Source organism: Barbus barbus, assembly GCF_936440315.1.
Source record: "Barbus barbus genome assembly, chromosome: 4".
Lineage (NCBI taxonomy): Eukaryota > Metazoa > Chordata > Actinopteri > Cypriniformes > Cyprinidae > Barbus > Barbus barbus.
In genome coordinates, this window is record NC_136732.1 from 12,287,657 (window position 1) to 12,311,858 (window position 24,202).

General features: G+C 37.6%; 3 protein-coding genes and 1 pseudogene across 4 annotated transcripts; 1 reads left to right on the plus strand and 3 right to left on the minus strand.

Annotated features, from left to right (window-relative positions):
- Positions 1-1,335: 1,335 nt before the first annotated feature.
- LOC306862190 (ER lumen protein-retaining receptor 2) lies at positions 1,336-5,535 on the minus strand. The gene is made up of 5 exons (XM_079404919.1): positions 5,289-5,535; positions 4,501-4,601; positions 4,175-4,333; positions 3,589-3,841; positions 1,336-2,732 (listed from the first exon to the last, which is right to left on the minus strand). The coding sequence occupies exons 1-5, from the start codon at positions 5,377-5,379 to the stop codon at positions 2,698-2,700; spliced, it is 639 nt and encodes a 212-aa protein (XP_079261045.1). The 5' UTR covers positions 5,380-5,535; the 3' UTR covers positions 1,336-2,697.
- A 5,234-nt stretch (positions 5,536-10,769) lies between these two features.
- On the plus strand, positions 10,770-14,091 carry LOC306869110 (small ribosomal subunit protein uS5-like). The gene is made up of 8 exons (XM_079415723.1): positions 10,770-10,831; positions 11,237-11,374; positions 12,705-12,794; positions 13,082-13,189; positions 13,282-13,455; positions 13,536-13,695; positions 13,792-13,883; positions 13,967-14,091. Exons 2-8 carry the CDS (start codon positions 11,240-11,242, stop codon positions 14,045-14,047), a joined length of 840 nt encoding a protein of 279 aa, XP_079271849.1. The 5' UTR covers positions 10,770-10,831; positions 11,237-11,239; the 3' UTR covers positions 14,048-14,091.
- Positions 14,092-15,887: 1,796 nt separating this feature from the next.
- On the minus strand, positions 15,888-18,472 carry LOC306869113 (NADH dehydrogenase [ubiquinone] 1 beta subcomplex subunit 10-like). Its single transcript, XM_079415727.1, has 4 exons — positions 18,218-18,472; positions 16,862-17,000; positions 16,639-16,778; positions 15,888-16,449 (listed from the first exon to the last, which is right to left on the minus strand). The coding sequence occupies exons 1-4, from the start codon at positions 18,363-18,365 to the stop codon at positions 16,364-16,366; spliced, it is 513 nt and encodes a 170-aa protein (XP_079271853.1). The 5' UTR covers positions 18,366-18,472; the 3' UTR covers positions 15,888-16,363.
- A 4,299-nt stretch (positions 18,473-22,771) lies between these two features.
- LOC306869112 (oxaloacetate tautomerase FAHD1, mitochondrial-like) lies at positions 22,772-23,429 on the minus strand (annotated as a pseudogene). The gene has a single exon. The product of its transcript is annotated as an oxaloacetate tautomerase FAHD1, mitochondrial-like (transcript).
- Positions 23,430-24,202: the final 773 nt, after the last annotated feature.

Sequence of the window (24,202 nt, forward strand, 5' to 3'; positions counted from 1 at the left end):
TGGGATGATCATTCTTGAGACATGATGGGGCAAAACCTGTACCACAACATTACCTGACATTATCTGATTTTTAATTTTATTTTTTATATATTCACATAGCCTATATATATAAAAATTATTATTTTATTATTATTTTTTTTTTAAATAGCACAATTCCCACTCTGGAATGAAACATTTAATAATTGATAATAATGAATTTGATAACTAAAGTGTTTTTGGCAAAACTGCAGAATGTGAATTATGTTGGTTAGAATTCAGCCCACAAAGGAAATAAAAAGTAATTTAAAAATAGTAAATAGTCGCGATCAAAAAGTGTGTATGGTTGCCTCAAGTGGTAACAATAGTGGGCTATGGCCCTGTTTCACAGACGGGGTTTAGACTAAACCAGGATTAGGACATAGTTCAATTAGGACATTTAAGTCATTTTTATTAACATGCCTTAGAAAAAAACATTACTGGTGTTCATCTTAAGACAAAACTATATAAGGCACTGATATGTTTTAAAATCAATCAGTGCAAGTTTATTTCGGTTGAAACAGCTCAGAATTACATTTTAGTCTGGGATAGTTTTAAACCTTGTCTGTGAAACCGGGGGAATGTCGGTGGAACTGTAGGCTCATCGGAATGAAAACAAAAAAAAAAGCATAAATATTAAAGCATTGATTTTTAAAAATCATTTATATTTTTCAGTTATATATTATCAATTGTATATTTCGCACACTGCTCAAAATGCATTATTTCATTCGATTTTCTCTTTATTTTATCCAAATTATGACACCTAAAGCACATGTGTAAAATATTGTAAACGTTTTTGTCTAGTTTTCCCGCTCATTTTTATGTGATATGAAAAATCTGGTGATTTAAACACTGTAAAATGGTCAGTCAGTTGTTTCATTCATTAAAATGAATCCTAGATTTGTCAGTATTATAATAAATATTTTAGACATTATTTTTGCATCTGATGGTGTAGCCTCATTTTAAATGAAGGCAAGGCAAAACACTTTTTTTTGAGAGAGAGAAAATGGGAGAAGCAGGAGATGTAGTGAAACATAGGCTAGGTGAATACCTCTAATCATGCTGAATAGATTATTCATCCAAAATAATTCCTTGATATATATTTGTTCCTGTACTGAAGAATCGTTGCTAAATGTTTGAATGCCTGGTCACTACAAAAGAGATGTGGGCGTTGTACATGGTAAAGCGCTCATGTGGTCAGTGCTTTGTAGTTGGAACTGAATTATTCATTAATATATTTTCATTGGCTGTACAGTTACACAAATCGAAAGAGTCCTGTAAAAAAATAATTTATATACAGTACCCTCCAAAAGTATTGGGACAGTGAGGCCAATTCCTTTATTTTTGCTGTAGACTGTAAACATTTGGGTTTGACATCAAAAGATGAATATGAGATGAGAGATTCACATTTCTGCTTTTATTTACAGTTATTTTAATCTGGATCTGATACACAACTTAGAAGATAACACCTTTGTTTGAACCCACCCATTTTTCATTTTTTTGGCCTTACTGTTCCAATACTTTTGGAGGGCACTGTATAAGGGAAAATGTTGTATTTTATTGAGTCTTTCATTTAACTTGAACATAGATGGTAAGTAACAATACTTATGCTGCTCCATGTAAACAGCATTTTCAACACTTATTCATAATGCATGTAGTTTTTTTTTACCATAAATATTGAAAATTTACATGGAATCAATTATGGAAATTGCACAAAAAACACAAAGGAATAACACACAAATTGTGTCCCTTAAAATATTTATTGGAGACATGTAAAAACTAGAAAAATAACTGTAAACCCAACAGGAATGGCTCGAGAGGGGAAAACATTGGGGATGTTGAACTTAAAGAAAACAAGTTGTAGTTCATAAAAAAAAAAAAAAAAAAAAAATCTCACTACAAAACTCACTCCAAAATGTGCTTTGACAGAATCCACGCCACTAGATATAATGATCTTACCATATATTACTGCATTTCAACAAGCTGATGTTTGCAGGTAATAACTGAGTATTTAAACAACCTTGCTGTAATATCGCGTATCATTGATAAATGTTGACATATAAAAAAAAAGTCACAAAAATGGGGGCATCAACAATGGTTATGTACATAAATTGAAATACAAATAAGGCATTTATGTGGGAAAAAAATGAAAAGGACTTTCTTTTTTTTAAACAATTTTCATTGGTGGCAAAACTGTTCATTGAAACAAAGGATGATTTTACCACATGTACAATATGGGGAAATAAAGAATGGGATATAATAATTTGAATTCAAGAACACACATTTCATTTTTTTCTCCCCCTCTTAAATCAGGAAAGAACCGCAAACTTATTCGACACTGGGAACTATTTCCAATCATGGGCAAATTTGCAATGACGCATTTAACTGTTAATGTGTACAATGCACTGTTCAATATTTCAATACACCTTGCATATAGAAAAGTTTTTTTCTTTTTCTTTTCAATAGCAATAAAAAAGTATTGCAAGATGCTAAAGACAGAAGAAAAGTTTGCAAAAAACGTCCTCGTTTCTGTAAGGGGATGGTTGGTGTCCAGGCAAAGAGAAATAAATCAGTGATTTAACTGGCGTTATGCGTTCTTCGTCTTGGGCATCTTGCGGTGGCATCATTGGCTTGTGCCCCTCTATAAGTCTGATGGAGACACAGCTCTCTGTTCTTTGGCACTTAGGCTGGTAGACTCAGCTTCTTTCCTTTCAGCACTGTGGACCAGACAAAAGATGTCAGAAACTGAAGCAGGATTTTTTTTTTTATCCTAAAACATGCCAAATCCTAAAAATGGAGGCCAAACAAGTGCTTAAACTTCAATTAATACATGCATTAATGTTGACGGATTAAAATAGGTACCTTTCCTAAAGTAACAGTTCACCCAAAAATGAAAATAAGCTGAAAAGGCTATCAAAGATTTCTGCTACAGATTTGGAGAAATATCATTACTTCACTTGCTCACCAATGGATCCCCTGCAAAGAATGGGTGCCGTCAGAATAAGAGTCCAAACAGCTGATAAAAACATCACAATAATCCACATGACTCCAGTCCAATAATAAAGTGAAAAGCTGCGTGTTTGTAAGAAACAAATCATTATTAATGTGTTTTTAACTTTAAACTGTTGAGTCTGGTCAAAATATGGAAACTGCAATCCATAACTCTTCCTCCATCGTAAATGTCTATACCCTATTGTCCTCTCAAAATCTATGAACGCATGTTTAGAACAGTTTTGGATAATTTTTGCATGCATTGCATTGCTGTTTGGACTCTCATTCTGACGGCACCCATTCACTGCAGAGGATCCATTGGTGAGCAAGTGAAGTAATGATACATTTCTCCAAATCTGATCTGATGAAGAAACATTAATCTCACAACAATGTAAACTGTATCTTCGATGTTTTAATTTCTGAATTAAAGACAAGTCATAAAATTAAATTTAATTTTCAATTCAATCAGCAATGTGTTTTAATAAAGTAAAATGGGTCCATTTTAATCTCATGCTGACTTTAAGTTCATGACCACCTAAAGTAGATGTCACACCCATGGTCCTTAAAAAGGTTTTAACTCACCTTTTGTGATGTAAAGGTAGAAGAAGTCACAATAAAGAATAGTCTGGACGACCCCAGCCACGATGGCAATCATGTCAAAAAAGCCCTCAAAGTAGAACCTCCAGATCCAGTTGAAGAGGTAGAGGGCGCGGTAGACCCCCAGGCAGAACAGATAGTGGGTAGTGATGGTCTCGGCCTCGCCAGTCTTGCTAATCATAAATAGCTGAGGCAGGATGGCCACAGACTCAAGGTAGATGGAAAAGGTCCACAGAATCTGCCAAGAAAATAAAAATTCATACAGGTTTGAAACAACTTGAGGGTTAGTAAATAATGAGTGAATTTTCAGTTTTTTAATTTAAACTGTTGCAATTTGCTTTTATATATTTCAGTATTTATTATTTGCAAGTAATTGCTTTTATTAATTTTTTATACATATTATTTGTGCGTGTGTGTATTTCTCGACTTTTTTGTCTTTTTTCTCTTTTAACAAAGATAATGCCTGTTGTTATATGCAGAGGTTTAATAAAGGTTAAAAACAAAACCGGCAAGAATAGCACATTTATGATGGTCAAATGCCCAAATGTGCAGTGAAGACTCTAATACTCACCTCCAATGGAGAGAAGTCATGGTTGACCAGAAAGGCCAGACCTCCCACTGGAACCACAAGAAACTCAATTCTGAAAGTGTCGTGGTTTCCATCATAACTTGCCCTGAACTTTGCGTAAATCAGGTAGACTGTGGCATAGGCACATCCGACGTAGATAATCTGTTTTCACAGAATAGAAACAAAGAAACTGATTAACTACAAAAGGTCAGAGCACATATAAACCGGTTTACACCGATGTAGCCAAAACATTGATTTTGCAATCACTGATATTTAAGATTGATAAATCCATCGATGTGTGCATGTAAGTGTTCATTCTATGCCTTTACCTTCATGCAACTGTTGTATAGAGAAATGAAGGATGTCAGGAGATCCAGGTACCGAGTGGTGAACACCAAGGCAAAGAGTATCTGGCTCTTCCCAGAGATACCTGAGGGCAAAAATATTTGCACTCAGATAACTGTAACTTACAAGTAAATAAGAGAAGACAGCAGCAGTCTTTACTGAATACTGAGCTCATAAACAGTCCAAAAGAGCTGCATCTAGGTTCTCTAGATCTCAGTGAATCAAAAGTCTGATGTCAATGTATCAAGTCTACCCAGATGACCAATCCTTGCAAAGCCCACACATAACTACATGCACTGCCACGTCAAAGCAAGGAATGCAATGCACATTAAGAACCTATGGCTAATAAAAGGAGGGATATATATATAGAGCGAGAGAGAGATTACTATTATTAAACTACTGTTAGTAACTAGGCCACAAGTTTCAGATATTTCAATCACTGAGAATAAGCCTGTGATGTTTGATATCCTTCACAACAGTTATGCAAAACATTAACGATCACAACATGTTAAATACATACTAATACGCCCATTTAAACCATTTAATTACCTAATTCAACAAAAATCGAGCCTTCAACCGCTTTTAAGTCAAGCTAGCCCACTAGCTTGAATGCTACCCAAACTGCACTTCATTTATGCTTCATGCTCGAATATAAATTCATAAGACTTTTCCGACAGCTAAACCCAGTCTAAAGCTTCCTCTATCTTTCGTAAACACGCATATTAAGAATGACACATATGAGGAAAGTATGTTTTGTGTGAGATTAGCTCACCCGCGCAGGACCTGGTCTTCCATATCTTGAGCAGGAGGATGATGATGGCAGCTAGATGAGACAGATCTCCAGTCAGCCTAAAGACGTTCATGATGTCTTTCTCTCTCTGGCTGGGTTTAGTGGTGTGAAAGAGAGCTCGGGATGAGTGCGATAGCTGTGAACCGGCTCAATGCCGCTCTCCTCCAGAGCATTACTCCACGAAATATGGCGAATGAGGGGCGACGTGGCCGGTGGACGTGACGTGGCCAACTGCGAAACCGCAATGAATGCTGGGAAGTGTAGTTCATGCGGCCGTGGACTCTGGCCACGCCCACTCAGTCTACCTTACAAAAATTACTGTTACTATCGAAAAAATTACTAATCAAAATAACATTACGTAATTTTACGAAAAATAGATGGATAGACAGACAGACAGACAGACAGACAGACAGACAGATAGATAGATAGATAGATAGATAGATAGATAGATAGATAGATAGATAGATAGATAGATAGATAGATAGATAGAGAGAGAGAGAGAGAGAGAGAGAGAGAGAGAGAGTCAGCCACTCTAAGGATGAGCTCCTGAAAAATTACAAAAGATTAAGCCAAAAAAAGTAAGACAGAGAGTGAGATAATGACAACAAACAAGTAAAAACAACAGAGGAACAACTTGGATTCGCGTAAAGACTGATTTTTTTCTATAAAATACATTTTAATACAAAAAAGAAGACTGGAACCTCTGGATTAGCATCTGGCTACTGGATCAGCACTGCACCAGCTATCTGCAGATTTCCCTCCAAAACACTTAAGGACTTTTTAAAGGAACTACAACTGAAAAACATTCCACAATTGTTTATCTACAGTGGCTAAACAAAGAGGTGAGCTCTATCTGGCATAAAACACAACCAAAAACTGAATATTTAATTTTACTCAAGTAAAAACTCTCATCATTATAAGCTAAAAGCTAAAGTTAGCTGCAGTTCTGGCTCTGTGCCCAGTCTGATCACCATGGCAACCCTGGCGCAAGCAGAGTGCAGGGAGGTGTGTTTAGTTACCCAGAGAAGTGCAGAAGTGTACAGGCACGAAAAAAACACAAAGAGAAAACTCTCAGAGACAATCCTGATGTTCTGTACGCTGACTATATTCAGCTCAATGGGAAAAGAATCAAGAACAACTTAATTTTCCACACCACTATGATTAATGCTTGGAAACTGACCATCTGTGAGGAATACAAGCATGTTTTTAAAGAAGGAATTGGCCGAGGTGGAAGATTGACTATTTGTGAAGATGAAATGCTAGACACAGACAACCCCATTCTCACTATAACATACTATATTAAAGGCACCTTCTTACTGCAAGGCAATGAAGCAAGCCTGAACTCATTTGAGGAGATGTTCCCCCTGCTAAAAGCCAGAGTAGAGAAGGAGAGAGATGAGACCCATGTGACCTGCACAGACTCTGAGGAAGAAGGCCCAGTGAATCCTTCACCTTCACCATCCGAACGTCAGCTGAGAGACAGTTTAGCCCTAATAGAACTGGACTTCACTGAATTCAGAGAACACACTCAGGCCAAACTCTCAGACACACACAACACAAACATTTACATCCAGGAGCTCAAAGATGAACTCCAGCAGCTGAAGAAAAACACCAGCTCCTCCATTGCTGGACTTACAAGAGCTCTCGGAGAACTTCAAGAAGAAAACCAAACTCTTCACTTACAGTTATGCAAACTAGAGGAGGACACAGAGAAAAAGGAAGTGAACTTTTCCAGACAGCTGCAAGAAATGAAAGAACAGTTACAGAAAAACACAAAAGACAATACACTTCACTTCAATACAGCTCCAAACAAACCAAACTACACAAACACAGAATGCATGCCTACGACAAACACACAGACACCTGCAGCAACACAGGCCTCACCTGCCCAGCCTCCAGAACCTGATCCAGATGTTCTCCTCCTCATGGACTCCTCGCAAAGCGATGTAGCACAACAGGCCACGCTCACCAGATCATCAGAGACTTCACAGGACACCCCTCATGTATTATCATTCACACTGGGACTAATGATCTTCACTCGCTGTGCAACAATACTTCTGATGAGGTGAGGAAAATGGCAGAAATCACCAGCAAAAAGTTCCCAGAATCCCGAATCATAATCTCATGCTTCTCCCAAGACACGACACACCACCACACATCATCTACAGCATCAATGCTGAAATCTCCCGTGGCTGTTCTGCACTCCCTAATGTACACCTGGCCCACCACCACCACATCGGCCTCCAACATCTGTACGCTGGACTTCACCTACACAAAGACGGAGTCCGTATTTTTGCAAAGACACTAAAAGATGCAGCCCTGGGCCGCAGTCCAGCATCACCGAGACTACATGCCCAGACATCCCCCTCCGGCCCCGGTGAGGACAGACATCGCCTGGACAAACACCGCACGTCGTGCACCACACCCACCAATGGCTCCCTACACATCTGTAAACCTGCAGTCACCAACTTCACATCTACCTGCTGCCCATCAAACCCCCGTAAGAAAGAAGAAGCCAAAAGCCACCCCACACCAAGAGAAGCCCCCACAGCCGAGAGCACAGAGCTATGCTGAAGCTGCAGCCCGGCCCCCTGCTCCACCCAGCACCTCCACACCTGCCAGTGAACTGAGCCAGATCAGAGAGATGCTGCAGACACTGTGCAACCAGCTCCTCAACAGATAAGGACAATATACACAAACAGTGCATTAATATATATATTAAAAAAAATAATCTAGTGCTGCTGTCATCCACCCCACAGGGACTACAGCAACACCTAGACCTGCTGGAGAACTACTGCCAGAACTGGGCCCTGGCAGTAAACCTCAAAAAGACCAGCATTATGGTCTTTCAGAAAAAGCCCAGATGTCAGGAACACAGATACCAGTTCAGTCTAGGCAGCACCGCCCTAGAGCACACGATGCAGTACACTTACCTCGGCCTGATCATCACTGCATCGGGGAGTTTCAGTACGGCAGTGAATGCTCTCAAAGATAAAGCTCGAAGAGCTCTATATGCAATCAAGAAACAATTCCAAAATACTGAAATACCGCTTCCAATTTGGTGTAAAATCTTTGATAGTGTAATTCAGCCCATAGCGCTGTATGGAAGTGAGGTTTGGGGTCCACTCAGTGATCAGAGCTACACTAGATGGGACAGGCATCCAACAGAAGCCCTACACACAGAATTCTGCAAAATGATTCTAAAATTACAAAGAAGAACACCCAATAATGCATGTAGGGCAGAATTAGGCCGCTTCCCATTGATTGTAAATATACAAAAAAGATCCCTCAAATTCTGGATGCATCTAAAATCAAGTCCCACAGAATCGCTACATTTTAAAGCACTACAAACCCAAGAACTGAACCCTGAAAAGAGTCCACTCAGTCAGCTGGTTCTGAGACTTACTAACCTGACTAACTCTACTAACACTAACCAGTCTCAGACCAGCACTGCTTCTCACCCAAACATCAAAATAAATCTAATTATCAAACAATCTAAAAATATATATCTGGAACATTGGGATCAAGAAACCAAAACACAAAGTAAATTACAACTCTATCGAACTATAAAATTAAAATATGAATTAGAAGAATATCTCAGGGTCAGTGAGCACAGACTAGCCATCGAGACCGGCAGACACAGAAAGAGCTGGTTACCCAGAGAGCAAAGAGTGTGTGCTCACTGTGAGACAGGAGAGATTGAGACAGAGACACACTTCCTACTTCACTGTTACCAATTTAAATCAAACAGAGACATATATATCAACAAATTCACAAACATCATAAAGAACTTTACAGCCATGACTGAAGAGGAACAAATAAAGATAATACTAGGAGAGGGACAGACAGCAGCACTGGCTGCGAGATACGTGTGGACGTGCCACAGCCTGAGAGACAGCAGGTGAACGTGTGTGTGTGTGTGTGTGTGTGTGTGTGCTACAGTCTGAGAGACAGCAGGTGAACATGTGTGTGTGTGTGTGTGTGTGTGTGTGCTACAGTCTGAGAGACAGCAGGTGAACGTGTGTGTGTGTGTGTGTGTGTGTGTGCTACAGTCTGAGAGACAGCAGGTGAACGTGTGTGTGTGTGTGTGTGTGTGTGTGTGTGTGTGTGCTACAGTCTGAGAGACAGCAGGTGAACGTGTGTGTGTGTGTGTGTGTGTGTGCTACAGTCTGAGAGACAGCAGGTGAACGTGTGTGTGTGTGTGTGTGTGTGTGTGTGTGTGTGTGTGCTACAGTCTGAGAGACAGCAGGTGAACGTGTGTGTGTGTGTGTGTGTGTGTGTGTGTGTGTGTGTGTGTGTGCTACAGTCTGAGAGACAGCAGGTGAACGTGTGTGTGTGTGTGTGTGTGTGTGTGTGTGTGCTACAGTCTGAGAGACAGCAGGTGAACGTGTGTGTGTGTGTGTGTGTGTGTGTGCTACAGTCTGAGAGACAGCAGGTGAACGTGTGTGTGTGTGTGTGTGTGTGTGTGTGTGTGTAATGTATGTATTATGTCTGACCTCAGTGTGTTTCCCTACTGTCTACCACAGTGACCCTCAGCCTGTGTGTGTTTATATGTTAAACACTATGGTATGAAATGTTCACACAAGTTCTTATTTGTTAAAATGTTTATTTAAGTTTATATTGTTATAATGTTTTTATTCTGTTATTTTGATATTTTATTATATTTCAAGCTTTGGCAATATTGTATTTTTTACAATACAAAAATTTGTCATGTTCACATTTCTAGCATGTGTGCTATTTTTACTGTTAAAAAAAAACTTGATGTGGTAACATGGTGGTTGGGTGACCCAAAATTGAAACATGTTGTCTGTTGATGACCTTCCTCTCACAAGCGTTTTACAATCATGTGAGCACTCTTGCTATGTTTAACTGTATTTGTTAAACGCTGAGTTAATCTATTCATTGTATTCAAGATGTTGTGCATGAACTGGGCATAATGTCACTGATATTTGCAGGATCAGCACCATAACAGCACATTTCATTCTTACATTAGAGTCAGTATTTTTTCTGTTGTCTCAGAGGTGGGACAGAATTACGTATGAAGATCAAAATACGATCAGATTTGCACAAATTAGGTTTTTATTGTTAAGCCATAATATATATGTCTTCTGTTTTCTTTTCTCTCTTTCAATTGTATTTCTTTAATAAATTATTTAACGTAACGATTTATGTCATTACTCATTTGTGTTATTTGTATCATCGGATAGCTTTGCAGTTATGCAGTTATGTACATATTAATACAAACATCTCACAACAGTAATAAAAAAAAAGGGAGAGGGGAAAAAACTATAAAAACAAGTGCATGGGTTAAAAAAAAAAATTAAATAACCAAATTAAAGTGACAGTGCTTCATAGGTCTGTTTCTAATATTGTGCAAAGTAGAGCTTTGCTAGAACAGGCAGGTCTCTCGACTGCCGCTAGAGGTCATCATTATCACGGCTGTGGTCAAATATCGCGATACTTGCGCTTGAATAAATACTCCGCGAACTCTCGGGGCGGCCTTCTTCTTCCTGCACACACATCACGTAAGTGAGCACGCGTCTCTGTCACTGCGGAACAATATCTGTTAATATCTCCGCAATCGTGAAATAAAAACGCTACATTTATGTAGAACGCATCCGTGTGCGTCTTAGTAACAATATGAGCGCAAAATGAATCCTATGAATTGAGCGGATAGGTTATTTTAGAGCACTTTAAGTAGATGGTTTCAAAAATGGCGGGGCACCGGTGTAGTCAGTAGTTTATTCTTAATATACTTAACTGTATTATATCATTCGAATTAATGGCACAATTTCATATGTTTTGGCTATAATGTCAGTGTTGGCTTGTATAGTAGCATGTTAGTCGATTGTTGTAAGATACATGTGCATTTGTCTTTATCATGTGTCTGACATTCAAGTCACTTGTTCGTGTTTTCTCATATTTTGCAGCAAATGGCGGACGACGCCGGTGGTAGAGGAGGTTTTCGCGGGGGTTTCGGCACTGGTGGCCGGGGTCGCGGTCGTGGTCGCGGCAGGGGCCGTGGAAGAGGCCGCGGGGCCCGCGGAGGGAAATCTGAGGATAAGGAGGTAAAGCACCAGTCAAAGACTGCATTAAGAGATGCATTCTCTCATCCATTGTGTACTGTTATGTTGGCCTTTTATTTTGGCTTTACTGCATGCTCTCTATGTACTATGTAAGTAGCTGTCAGTCACAATTTATAAGATGTAACGTAGACTAACCATGTTCCATACACTCTTCGCTATTCGCCGCACAACAGCGACCATTCCGACGTTGTCGAGAGACCGACAAGCAAGTTTGTGGGATCTTTCTCTGGGGGAATATCCATTATACTTTGATTGATGTCTTTAGGACCAATAGTTTTTGAGAAAATTGGGGAAAAGTACCACCTCCGCCAGTGTACGGAAAATGGTAACGGTGTTCCCTACAGGCTTATAATGATATTAATTATGGCATGTGAGTTAAGCATCAACCATGTGAAACATAAGTGAATAACATTTCCATATCTCTGAAGAGAGAAGGGCAAACAATTTGCACTGATTTTAAAATAAAAAATATTAACCAATGTGAGAACTTCTAAACATAATGATCAAGATGCGCGTGTTTACTACTATTTACATTTGACCCTAAACTGATTAAAAATACTACTACTAAAAATTGTGTGCACTATTTAGGTCTACATTGTGTGTAACGTGTGTTTTTATGTGCACAGACAACATAACGTCACTTTTTTTTTTTTTATGAAAAAGTTGGCTTTGAAATAACACAATCAATTGAGTTATATTTCATGTTTAATTTGTTAACTTAAAATGTTAAAATTCAAATCATGTAATGTTAACTTAATTGACCCTTTATGAATATAAATATCATCACTGCACGCAGAATGAAGGGCAAACAGGTGAGACCTGTCTCAGGTGAGTGGTCATCCGCAATCGATGTTTAAAAATTTAAATTTCAAAACATTTATTCAATAAAAGGGAACATATTTAACCATTTGTGATAACATATTCATTTCGTACAGACTGTAGTACTGTGAGAAACATAAATTAAATAGAAATGTACATTTTCGCTGCTCTAGTTGTCTCCCTCCTAAGCTGCAGTCTTGAAGTGTAACTTGCCCGCCGTCCATTTTCAAGCGCAGTGGGCGCACCTAGCAAACTTACTCAAATCTCACTGAAACAAACAGCGGGTGGGTCTCTGTCTTGATTGGAGGTGAAAGATGGAAAAATGAGGATTACACAGATATATAGTTTATGTACGACCTGGAAGTATTTATTCAGCGATCGGCGCTAAAACGGCATCTGTACGGAACATGGTTTTGTACGGAACATGGTTAGTCTACGTTATAGTTGTAGCTTCAGTTTACACTTGCTAATGGACTATTTCTGTTTCATATAGTGGGTGCCTGTGACCAAACTTGGTCGTCTGGTGAAGGACATGAAGATCAAGACCCTGGAGGAGATCTACCTGTATTCTCTGCCCATCAAGGTAAAGTTGGCTAGTAATATATGCCATATCTATTTGCTGAATGTATTTTATAGGTCTTAAAAAACTCAATATGCTTCACTTAAAAACAAAACAAACATACTAATGGGCTATTCCAGTCTAGAATTCAATGTGCTGATGCACAGAACCCAAGTTTTGTTTTTCAAGTGTATTTTAAACTTGTATTTGTGGCACAATACAAAAGGAAAGAATTGCCTCTGGTTCATTGTGACTTTAAAGTTACTAAGAACCCACAAAGTTGTGAAACGTATTGCCTTTCTTTCCTGTAGGAGTCTGAGATCATTGATTTCTTCCTGGGTTCAGCCCTGAAAGATGAAGTCTTGAAGATCATGCCTGTACAGAAACAGACCAGGGCTGGTCAGCGCACCAGGTTTAAGGTGACTTACTACTTCCTGAGGTTTAAGTACTAGTCAAATCCCCTGTAACTTTTTAAAAAGATAATAATTGTTCATGTTTCTTAATTTTCTAGGCCTTTGTTGCAATTGGTGACTACAATGGCCATGTTGGCCTGGGAGTGAAGTGCTCTAAAGAGGTAGCGACCGCTATCCGTGGTGCCATCATCCTGGCCAAACTGTCCATCATTCCCGTCAGAAGAGGATACTGGGGTAACAAGATCGGAAAACCACACACCGTGCCGTGCAAAGTGAGTGTTCGCAGGTGGTTTAGCGCACGGTTTGACTCTGCTTGGACGTGTTTTTAATGGCTGAACATGTATCCACTCAGGTGACCGGTCGCTGTGGTTCGGTCCTGGTGCGTCTCATTCCTGCTCCCCGTGGTACCGGCATTGTGTCCGCTCCCGTGCCCAAGAAACTGCTGATGATGGCCGGTATCGACGACTGCTACACCTCAGCCAGGGGCTGCACTGCCACTCTGGGCAACTTTGGTAAGGGGCTTTCATTTGAATAGCAATGTTCCAGGATAAAACGGTCCATGCTTGAGTGTTTCAGTGATGATGGTAATGTCTATTTTCTCAATGCAGCCAAGGCCACCTTCGATGCGATCTCAAAGACATACAGCTACCTGACCCCTGATCTCTGGAAGGAAACGGTGTTTACCAAATCTCCTTACCAGGTAATGTGTATCTTCATTTCAAATGTTCCTTTTTACAAATACATCATGGTGTTCTTGAAACTGACGTATCTGTCCCGTTTCAGGAATTCACTGATCATCTGGCCAAGACTCACACCAGGGTCTCTGTTCAGAGGACTCAGGGAGATGTTCAGGCAGCCTCCTAAATTTTGTACAATGGATTGAAATAAATGTCCAGAAAGAAAACACACTTTCAGTCTGTGCTCTGTTGTTTGACATTGTGAAAGCAAATGGTTTGTGGACTTATGTTTTTGATTAACATACCCAAAACTGTCCCAACAAAAGTGGTTTAAAATGACTAAGAGGTTTGCTATATTGTGTCTATGGCTGAAGGGGTTTCAAACACTCACATTGTCTAGTAATGCTGCAAAGCACAACTTTGATTGCCTTTTGGTTTTTATTGCTGAAAGACCCATTAAAACCTAAATTTCATTAAATGCACAATATAGGTGCTAGGGTATAACATGTTTTGTGTTATAGCGGGTTTAGTGTAATTTTAATTCGCCTGGAATGCCGTACTAGTTTGTTTAAATACCTTACACTCACCAAGGCTGCATTTATTTGTATAAAAACAACTAATATTGTAAAACATTGCCATTTTAAATGACTCTCTTTGGTTTTAATATCTTCAAATATAATTTATTCCTGTAATGTAAAGCTGAATTTTCAGCATCATTACTCCAGTCTTTAGCATCACGTGACCCACCAGAAATCACTAATATGCTGATTTGATGCTCCAAAAACATTTTATCAATGTTTAAAACGGTTGTGCTGCTTCATATTTTTATTAGTGCTGTCAAAATTAGCGCGTTAACGCAGGTGATTAATTTTTTCAGTTTAACGCGTTAAAAATATTTAACGGCGTTAACACAGGGGCGGGGCTAGTGTTGGCCACCCCACTCACAACTGCTGCCTCTGTCTCTTTTTTCTTGCTAATTTAGTCACAGAACGTCTTTACGAGCATTTCAAATAGGAAATGTTTCAGACGCGTGCTTCAACTTCACTTCAGCGTCAGGCGTGAGTCAAAGGAGCGCGGAAACTACTGTACTGAACAAAGGCGCTGCCGCACGCTGTAGCCTTTATCATTTCATATCAAAGCGTGAAAGAAACGATGTGCATGCAATGTCGTGGTCAGTTAAGTCATGAAGGTGATTAAAACTGCCTTAAAACTGCTTGCGTGAAATATGAGTCACATTTAAGAACATGTCTCTGAAATGGTTTTCAAAACTGTCCTGCACTTTCTCACTCATCTAACACACTCGTCTGATCATTAATAGAGACTTTAAGACTTTTTAAGTGAGTTGAGAGAAAACACGATGCGTGTCAGATCCGCCTCGGCAGCTCTTAAAGAAAAAGCTGCCAAAATAACCTATTAACCCAGCTGCTGTGATGTCTGTTCATCAAAGAACAAAAAAAATAAAAAAAAGGAAATCAATAACTTTATAGCTTTAAGGACTCATCTGTATTTAATTTAGAATTTAGTGTTTGATAACTTTATTCAATTTCTGTATATTTCCTACTTGCTGAAGGGCATAGGTAGCTAAATATGACATTGGTTATACTGTGTTTATGAGAAAATTGTTTAAAGTTCACTTAAATTAGAAGTTATTTTTATTAAAGTCTAATACATATTAAAATTGATGGCTCTCAATTATACTGTAATGTTGAATGGCAATAGTCAATGGTTAAATATTAGGGAAAAAATAATTATTTTATAGAGACATCAATATTGGTGTCAGTGATACTGGCCTTCATTCATTAAAAAGATGCCATTAATCAAATATTAAAAATATACCGTCTTTATGTTGTTTCTACATTAATTTGAAGATTAAATGTGAAATTATTGCAATATAAAAGTAGATTTAAAAAGTTTAATGTTAGGTGGGATTAATCGCGATTAATTTCAGGAAAAAATTGTGATTAATTAGTTAATTTTTTTAATCGATTGACAGCACTAATTTTTATATTCATATTTAATTTTTTTTTGTGGAAGTGCTACATTATTTCAGATTTGTTTGATATGAGAATTCAAAAGAACAAAGCAATGGTCATTAAATATTTGGCATGCTGTATGCTGAGGTCGACCCTCTTTGTGCAGCGTTAATGTGTACATCAGTGTACCTGCGGTCCAGTAGCTGCCACTATTGTCAGTCCATTAGAAACCTAATTTTACTTGGCTGGAACAAATATTTATAGAAAGTGTATTGTGATTTATAGACTTCGAGCAGCAAATGGCAATAAGCTGTTTTTTTTTTACAACATTGATATTAAACTAAAGCATAAAAGTAAAGCAGTTATAACAGGAAAGTCATATATAAGGTAAAGTAGTAACCACTGAAACTGACTGGATTTTATTGAATAACAACAGCTACTGAGAAGTCACTTTCCAATAAACTTTATTTTACACATTGACACAGATGAGAGAGATTGACACAGAAAAGCCAAAAGAGGGGTTTATAGGTTTATGCCTGCGGTAGCTCTGCCATCATTCTCTCCTTCTGTTTCATCAGACACTTCCGTGCGCTGGCGTACGCACCAAGATCCCCGTCTAGAAGAATTAAAGATGTTAACAGCCAGAAAATAACTCCTGGACTTTTATATAAACGCTTTTGAGTTCCTAGTCAACGTTTTTAGACATCTAATACAGCTGACATGTCCCATTGTGTTATTTATTGAACAGCTTTAAAACAGCACTGCTAATTACACAAAAAAGATTTCTACCAGACATGATACTCACAGCGTGACTGAAAGGCCTTGGAAACTTGCTCAAACTGCTGCAATTCTTTATTACAGTTCTGTCTATAACTGGGACCCTCACGCTGCTGGCAGGCCCGAAGACGCTCCTGGATCACCTTCACAATCTCCTGATCCACCTTACTGCAGAAAAAAAAAAAAAATAGTGATTGTGTGCACAAAACTTCATTATGTAATGCGATACAAGGCTTTGTGACGCAACATACTAGTCTCGTCTCCACTGCATCTCAGCCTCATAATAGCACACATAATCTCCTTCCTGGCACTGAGTCAGCTCAGGAACACGGCGGAAATTCTGATGATAGTATGAAGACTTCTTACCGCTCTGGATGCCTTCGACAATGTCTGGTAGATCAAAAAGCAGGGCAATTAAATAAAGATCATAAATTACAAGCCAAGTAGAGTTTAGTTGTCATTTGTTTTAGTCATTAAAGAATAGTACGCTCAAAAATGAAAATTTGCTGGAAACTCTCAGGCCATCCAAGATGTAGATGAGTTTGTTTCTTCATGGGAACAGATTTGGAGAAATGTATTATCATTATATCACTTGCTCACCGGGTGATCTGATCTGCAGTGAATGGGTGCCATCACAACGAGAGTCCAAATGGCTGATTTAAAAACAATAAATCCACATGAATCATCTCCAAACCATCAATTAATGTCTTATGAAGCGAAAAAAATTCATCATTAAGATGTTTTTAACTTGAAACCGGCTAAAATACAAGTACTCTATACATAATATTGCTTGTCTTGTCAGTCTTATCTGAATCAGGAGAGAAATATGCACAGAACAAGCACCATTTATAAGAATAGAAAACAGTTCTAAACAAATATGTTGGTGGATTTTGATGTGAGAGGACAACAGGGGATTCACTAGAAGAAACTTGCTAGAAATGTTTGTTTAGAGTTAAAAACACCTCAATCGATTTAGTTCTTACAAACACGCAGCTATTCATTTCACAAGATGTTAACTGATGGAGTCATGTGGATCACTTGTGTATTATTATGATGTTTTTATCAGCTGTTTGGGCTCTCATTCTGACGGCACCCATTCACTGCAGAGGATCCATTGGTGAGCAACTGATATAAAGCTAATTAATTTCTCCAAATCTGTTCCCATGATGAAACAAACTCATCTACATCTTACATTGTCTGAGCATGAGTCAATTTTCAGCACATTTTTGGGTGAACTATTTCCTCAATTCTGAAATGACAGTGAATGAAACTAAACTAAAATGCATTGCTATTACAAAAACACAAACAACCAATGAGAAAAAAAGTCACAAAACTCCAAGAAAAACACCATAGTTTAACGTATATTTCCAATACTCATCATTTGTGTTTGTTATTAAACAACATGGACACATGATTCTTAGATGAGATGCTGACTCTTAGAGTCTGTAAAGGGTTAATATTCAGAAATTACGTCCCCTAATACAAGGGTTAAAGCACAAATGCATGTCCATAATTTGCCTTTCACACTTCAAGGGCTACTATATATCAAACTGGATGAATAAGCATATGTAAACAGTGTCAGATGCACTAGTGTGGAGTCGCTTCACCTCTGAATGTAGTCACTGGCAAATCCACCGAGTAGTAGAAGAGCTTTGACAGTATTAAAGCTGGATTCGGCAGAACCGATTGTCTATCCACCACTGGGGTCTGACTGGGAGGCTCTGGATACACATCTTTATCGTGATCTGACGGCATTTTCGACCATTAATTGGAAGGGAAATCTGAAAAATCCTTTAATCGACCTCCTGTTTCTCTCCTGCACAGTGCGCATGCGCGCTTCACACAACATGGCGAGAAAGGTCACCGAGCTGCGACCAGTGAAAATTACTTTTTTTCTAAGTATTTTATTCTATTTTTTCTATAATTTTTATAAAACAAATCCGCTACTAATCTGTATAAAATTGACTATTTTATCTCCTCGTTTCGTTTGTAAACAGCCAGGTTGAAGGTGAAAGGTTATAGATGCAATAATTTTTTTCTACAAATAGATGTCGTCGTTGTGACATTGGATGCGGATCACTGCTATTTTTTTTTATTCCAAATATTGAGACATCATCAATTATAAAAATAAAACAGATGCAAATACAATATGTAAAAATAAAAAAGTACAAAAGTGATGTAAACAATTAGGTCATTTCAAGGCTGCATTCACTACTCAACAAATACTCATTTTCATTAAAAAAAAGTTCTTTATAAACTTTTAATTTATAAGGTTATGTAATTTATATGTATTATGCTGGCTAAATAGCTGCAGTCAGTTCTTTGGCTACCCTGCTAAAAACAACAACAACAAAACAACAGAAGGCCAATAGAACCAAAACAGATTTCCATTAAAATACCATTATAAACCATTAGCTTTTTCCAGTAAAACATTACAAAATTCCTTTTTGTAGTGTGTTTTGGGCCTTTTTCCAATAGGATTTAACATCCCACCAATATAATCCATCACATACCAGTAGACACCATTATAGTTTCCATTAAAACCAATACAATTCCCATTATAACAATTAAATCCATTATTTTCTGTTGTGTTTTGGGCAGGGTTCTATTGTTTTTTTCAGCAGGGTAATGTCTATTGTGTAGTTGGTTTCTGTGTTTGAGAAAGTATTGTTTTGCGGGCTCTGAAGGGGAGTTTTATAAAGATCATTTTGATACTGGTAAGTTGACCCCGATGTAGCTACTATATAACACATGTAAAGCTTATGTAATATCATGATTCATATATGTGTAGTTAATTGTGTCATTTGATTAGTAAAACTATGGGAAAGTCTTGTTTTTACGTTATGGTTCTTGTTGCTACGAGAAGAAAGTTCCTTTTCATCCATTGTTTCAGATATAAAAGTACTTTTTGATATGATTTTTTGACAATTAATATTGCCAAAGCATCATAAAAATGGTACAGTAAAAGTTAATGTATGTCTTTTTCTTCATCTTATTTCTCAGTGATCAGTTTAATCTTATGCATCAAGTTTTTTTAAGAGAATGAAGCTGAATAGTAGCATTAGTGACTTTCTGGCAAATTAGTAACTGCATAAAATAAGATTGAGAAGTATTTTACATTGCTTATGTGATTCTGTCTGAGACTTACATTTGTGTTTCTTCTGCAGGCATGTATGTTTGTGCCGAATGTGGGCATGAGCTGTTCTCCAGCAGGTCCAAATATGAGCATTCATCACCCTGGCCAGGCTTCACAGAAACCATCCATGAAAACAGGGTGTCTACACATGGGGAGAGATGGGCTGCTTATAAGGTGAATTCTTTTTTATTATTATTTTGAGAATTTGAAGTACCTAAAGAAATAGTTCACCCCTGTATGAAAAATTGCTGATAATTTACTCACTCTCGTTCCACCCAAGACCTTCATCGGAACAGATTTGGTGAAATTTTGCATTTAGCAACAGTTTGGGCTCTCATTCTGACGGCAGCCATTGACTGCAGAGGATCTGTTGGTGATGAAGAAACAAACTAATCTATGTCTTGGGTGGCCTGATGGTGAATTTTTAGCTAATTTTATTAATTTAATCTCGGATCTGGAGAATGTGATCATTGAATTCTGTATCATCTTTTACAGGTTAAATGTGGTAAGTGTGGAAATGGTCTTGAGTTTGTGAATGATGTGAATGTTTCTGAATATTCAGCAGCTCTCTGAAGTTTATTCCTAAAGGTATACACAAAAAATTGATATTAAATTAAATTAAATATTAAATGAACTGCTATGCCAGAAAACTATGAGAATTATCTGAATTTCTACACTAATGGCTGTTAACATGATCTGTGCTATATATCTTCAAGTAAGCACTTGATATACAGAATGGTTTTTAATACATTTGATTTGTTGCATAACCTTCGTGTTTTCTTTCACAGTCAAGAATGAACAACAGTAGAGCCAGATGTTGGATATGCATGTTTCAGTAAGAGCGTATGGAGAAGCTCGGATATGTTTTCCGTGTGGATGGTGTATGAAAGGCTCTGATGAAAAGCCCACAGAGGAATAATCAGAGCAATGATGTGTAAACAGCCTCATGGGAAACATGAAGAAAGAAGCTTACTCCCAATAACGGCTACTTTCAATAAATAAGCACAACTATGCAAGATCAGATCTTTTATAATATTCACAATATACACTATTGTTCAAAAGTGTGGGGTCAGTAAGATGTTGTAATGTTTTTGAAAGAAGCCTCTTATTATGCTCACCAAGGCTGCATTTATTTGATCAAAAATACAGTAAAAATATTTTGAAACATTGTTACAATTTAAAATAACTGCTTTCTATTGTAATATATTTTAAAAAAGTAGTTTATTCCTGTGATGCAAAGCTGAATTTTCAGATCCTTCAGAAATCATTTTATTTTAATTTGCTGATTTGATGCTCAAGAAACATTTCTTATTATTAATACAGTTCCTTTGAACATCAAAGAACCCTGAAAAAAAGTATCATGGTTTTCCATATTATGATATATTATTAATATTATTATAAATGTTGAAAACAGTTGTGCTGTTTCATATTTTCTGGAAAACCATGATACTTTTTTCAGGATTCTTTGATGTTCAAAAGAACTGTATTTATTTGAAATAAAAATCATTTGTATTTAATGCATCCTTGCTGAATAGAATTATATATTTTCTTCAAAATATATAAAAACTACGGTGGCCAAGAGAGCTCAGCGCGCTGCATATAGAAAAACACCTGCAAATTAAGAAAACAACTTCGCCAATTTGACAACACACGTGCTGCAAATGCTCACAACACAAACAAATAAAGAAACGCGCTGCAAATACAATTCTTTATTTGGTTGTGTTGGGAGTATTTGCAGTGCGTTTCTTTATTTGTTTGCGTTGTAAGCATTTGCAGCACCTGCTGTCAAATTGATGAAGATGTTTTCTTGATTTGCTGGTGCTTTTTCTATTTGCATGTGTTTTCTGAAGTTGCAGCTCATTGAGCTCTCTCGGTCACAGTAAAAAACCCTTACTGACCCAAAACTTTGAAATGGTAGTGTACATTTTATCAGTTTGCCTGTTATAGATCAATAGTTACATTTTAAATTAAATAATTTGGTTACTTGATAACGTAAGAATCACAAATGCTGACTTAATCATTTCTGCAGCCCCACTTGGTCATGCAGAGATAATCTTTTAGATATCGTTTAGCACATTGAAATAATTTATGCATTACCATATTTACAACAATACCAAAAGATGCAAACTACTGCTGCTGTTTCTGTAGATCACTGTTTCAGTCACTGCAGAGATTTTAATCATTTAATCTTGTATAACTGCTGGATTTTCCTGCTGTTACATATTGATGGAAACCCAAGAGATGTTCAAAGTTAAAATCCCCCATGAAGATCTTCTTTTAAATGGGGTTAATAAATAAATTGTTTGTGAGAATGAATATGGAGCATGTTGATACTTTGAAAGTACATTCATGTAGAGGTCAATAAAAGCAAACTATGCCAGGATTGCAAAAGAAATACTTTTGTTTCTCTTTGTATATGGTATTTTATTTGCATTTTATAGGATAACGGGTTCTGTTAATTAAGAAAAAACATAAGCTATAAACATTTAATGTTAAAGCTGACCACTGATTTACTCCCAGTGAAACCACATCTGATTTTTAAAACACTCTGAATGTTGTCAAACTTATGGCTAATAGTTAACTAATTTTGCCTACTGTTATATGTTAGACCTACCTCCTCAAGCTTAAACTATGCACTGTGTCATTACTCAAGTATCATCACTTGAGAAAAGTGATTTTTCTACATAATGTGAGGCTGAGCAGCTGTTTTCATGTTTCTTCCTGTAACTGATAAACCATAAATCAATCTGTTACAATCTGAGATGTGTAAAACAAAGAACATTTAGACCTGGTAAAACGTTAATTTCACATGTTATAACTTACACAACCAGCGGTTCAAATAAAGCTAATCAACCCCAGAAGATTTTGCTGAAAAAGAATGGCAGACGGCCACAAAATATGCAGTCAGATTAAATGTTTTATTTAGAAAAGATAAAACATCATACGTTTCCCACTCTAGTGATTGTAAAATCATTGTGTCATTGCCATTGCAATGGTTGTGCTTCGCAGCAAATTGTCCTTAATTCTAACTTTTTCGATCAACTTTGAACGTCATAGTCACAATGCCATCAATGCCAGCTTGAAGTTCATCTTGTTCCTGGACACTTGACATTCCTTTAGGGGTCCCAGTGAGAATGAGATCACCTTCCTCCAAAGAGATGATCTCGCTGATGTAGTTTATGAGATATAGGATGGAAAAGATAATCTGGGATGTGCTTCCATTCTGTTTCACAATATCGTTCACCTTCAACCACAGGCTGATTCTCCCCGGGTCTGGGATCTTCTCCTTGGGAATGAAGTCACTGATGGGACATGAGGTGTTGAAAGCTTTGGCCATGGTCCATGGAAGACCTTTGGACTTGCATTCGTCCTGAATGTCCCGAGCTGTCATGTCCAGGCATAACACATATCCAGCCACATGGTCCATGGCTGAAGACTGAGGAATAGCAGTTCCTCCTTTACCAATCACCACCTCCAGCTCAACTTCATGGTGGAGGTTGCTGGTGTAGAAGGGAAGCAGGATAGGAGCCTTCCCTGACATAAGCAGAAGGGGGCTTCAGGAAAAGCACAGGTTCGCTGGGAATGGCATTTTTGAGCTCGATGGCGTGATCTGCATAGTTTCTCCCGACGCGTATTATTTTCTTTCCCCATTCCCAAAAGCGAGTGATATTCCTTGCGCTCATTTCGGAGTCCGACACCAGGCAGCGAGACCTGCAATAGGAAATAATCAGACACGTTAGAACAATGAGAATTATCTAGTGCAAATAAACCGAACAAGAAACTGATGCAATTGTGTGTAATTAAGTCCAGAAGACATTATTCATTCTAAAGTCGTTGACTACAACTAAGCCCGAAAGAATTAAATAGCCCGAATAAGAATTCTACTACAGAGAAGGCTGAGCTTATGAATATTAATTAGGTCTCGCCAACGTTCTTGAAACCTGACCGATGGCGAAAGCTGCGTTATTGAATATTAATTAATAGCTATACATGTATAAATGGTGCTTTGCATGTAATGTCACCTGTGCATAATGTTCATATTTTCAGTACTTTTATCTTTGGGACCTTGGCATTAAATAATAATAATAATAAAAACTTTTAATTTTTACTCCTGGCATATATATTTACTTATGCACATGCACGTTTATATATATATATATACCTTTTTTTCATAATTTGTTATATGTATATGTTTGTACTAATTTTGTACATAATTGCATAATAATAATAACAATAAAGTTTCGATTTATAGTCATACGGTTTATTTCGATTTACTTTACCATGTGTCCCATGTTTTGTTTTGTTTTGGGGGGGGGGGGTGCTCCAGTTACAAGGCCATCAACAAAAACTATTTTTTAAAAAAAGGAAAAAAATAAGGAAAAAGTAAACAAACAAAAACAGCTGGTGAGAAATGTGAAAGTGACATTTATATCTGAGTTATGGATTTTAATAATAC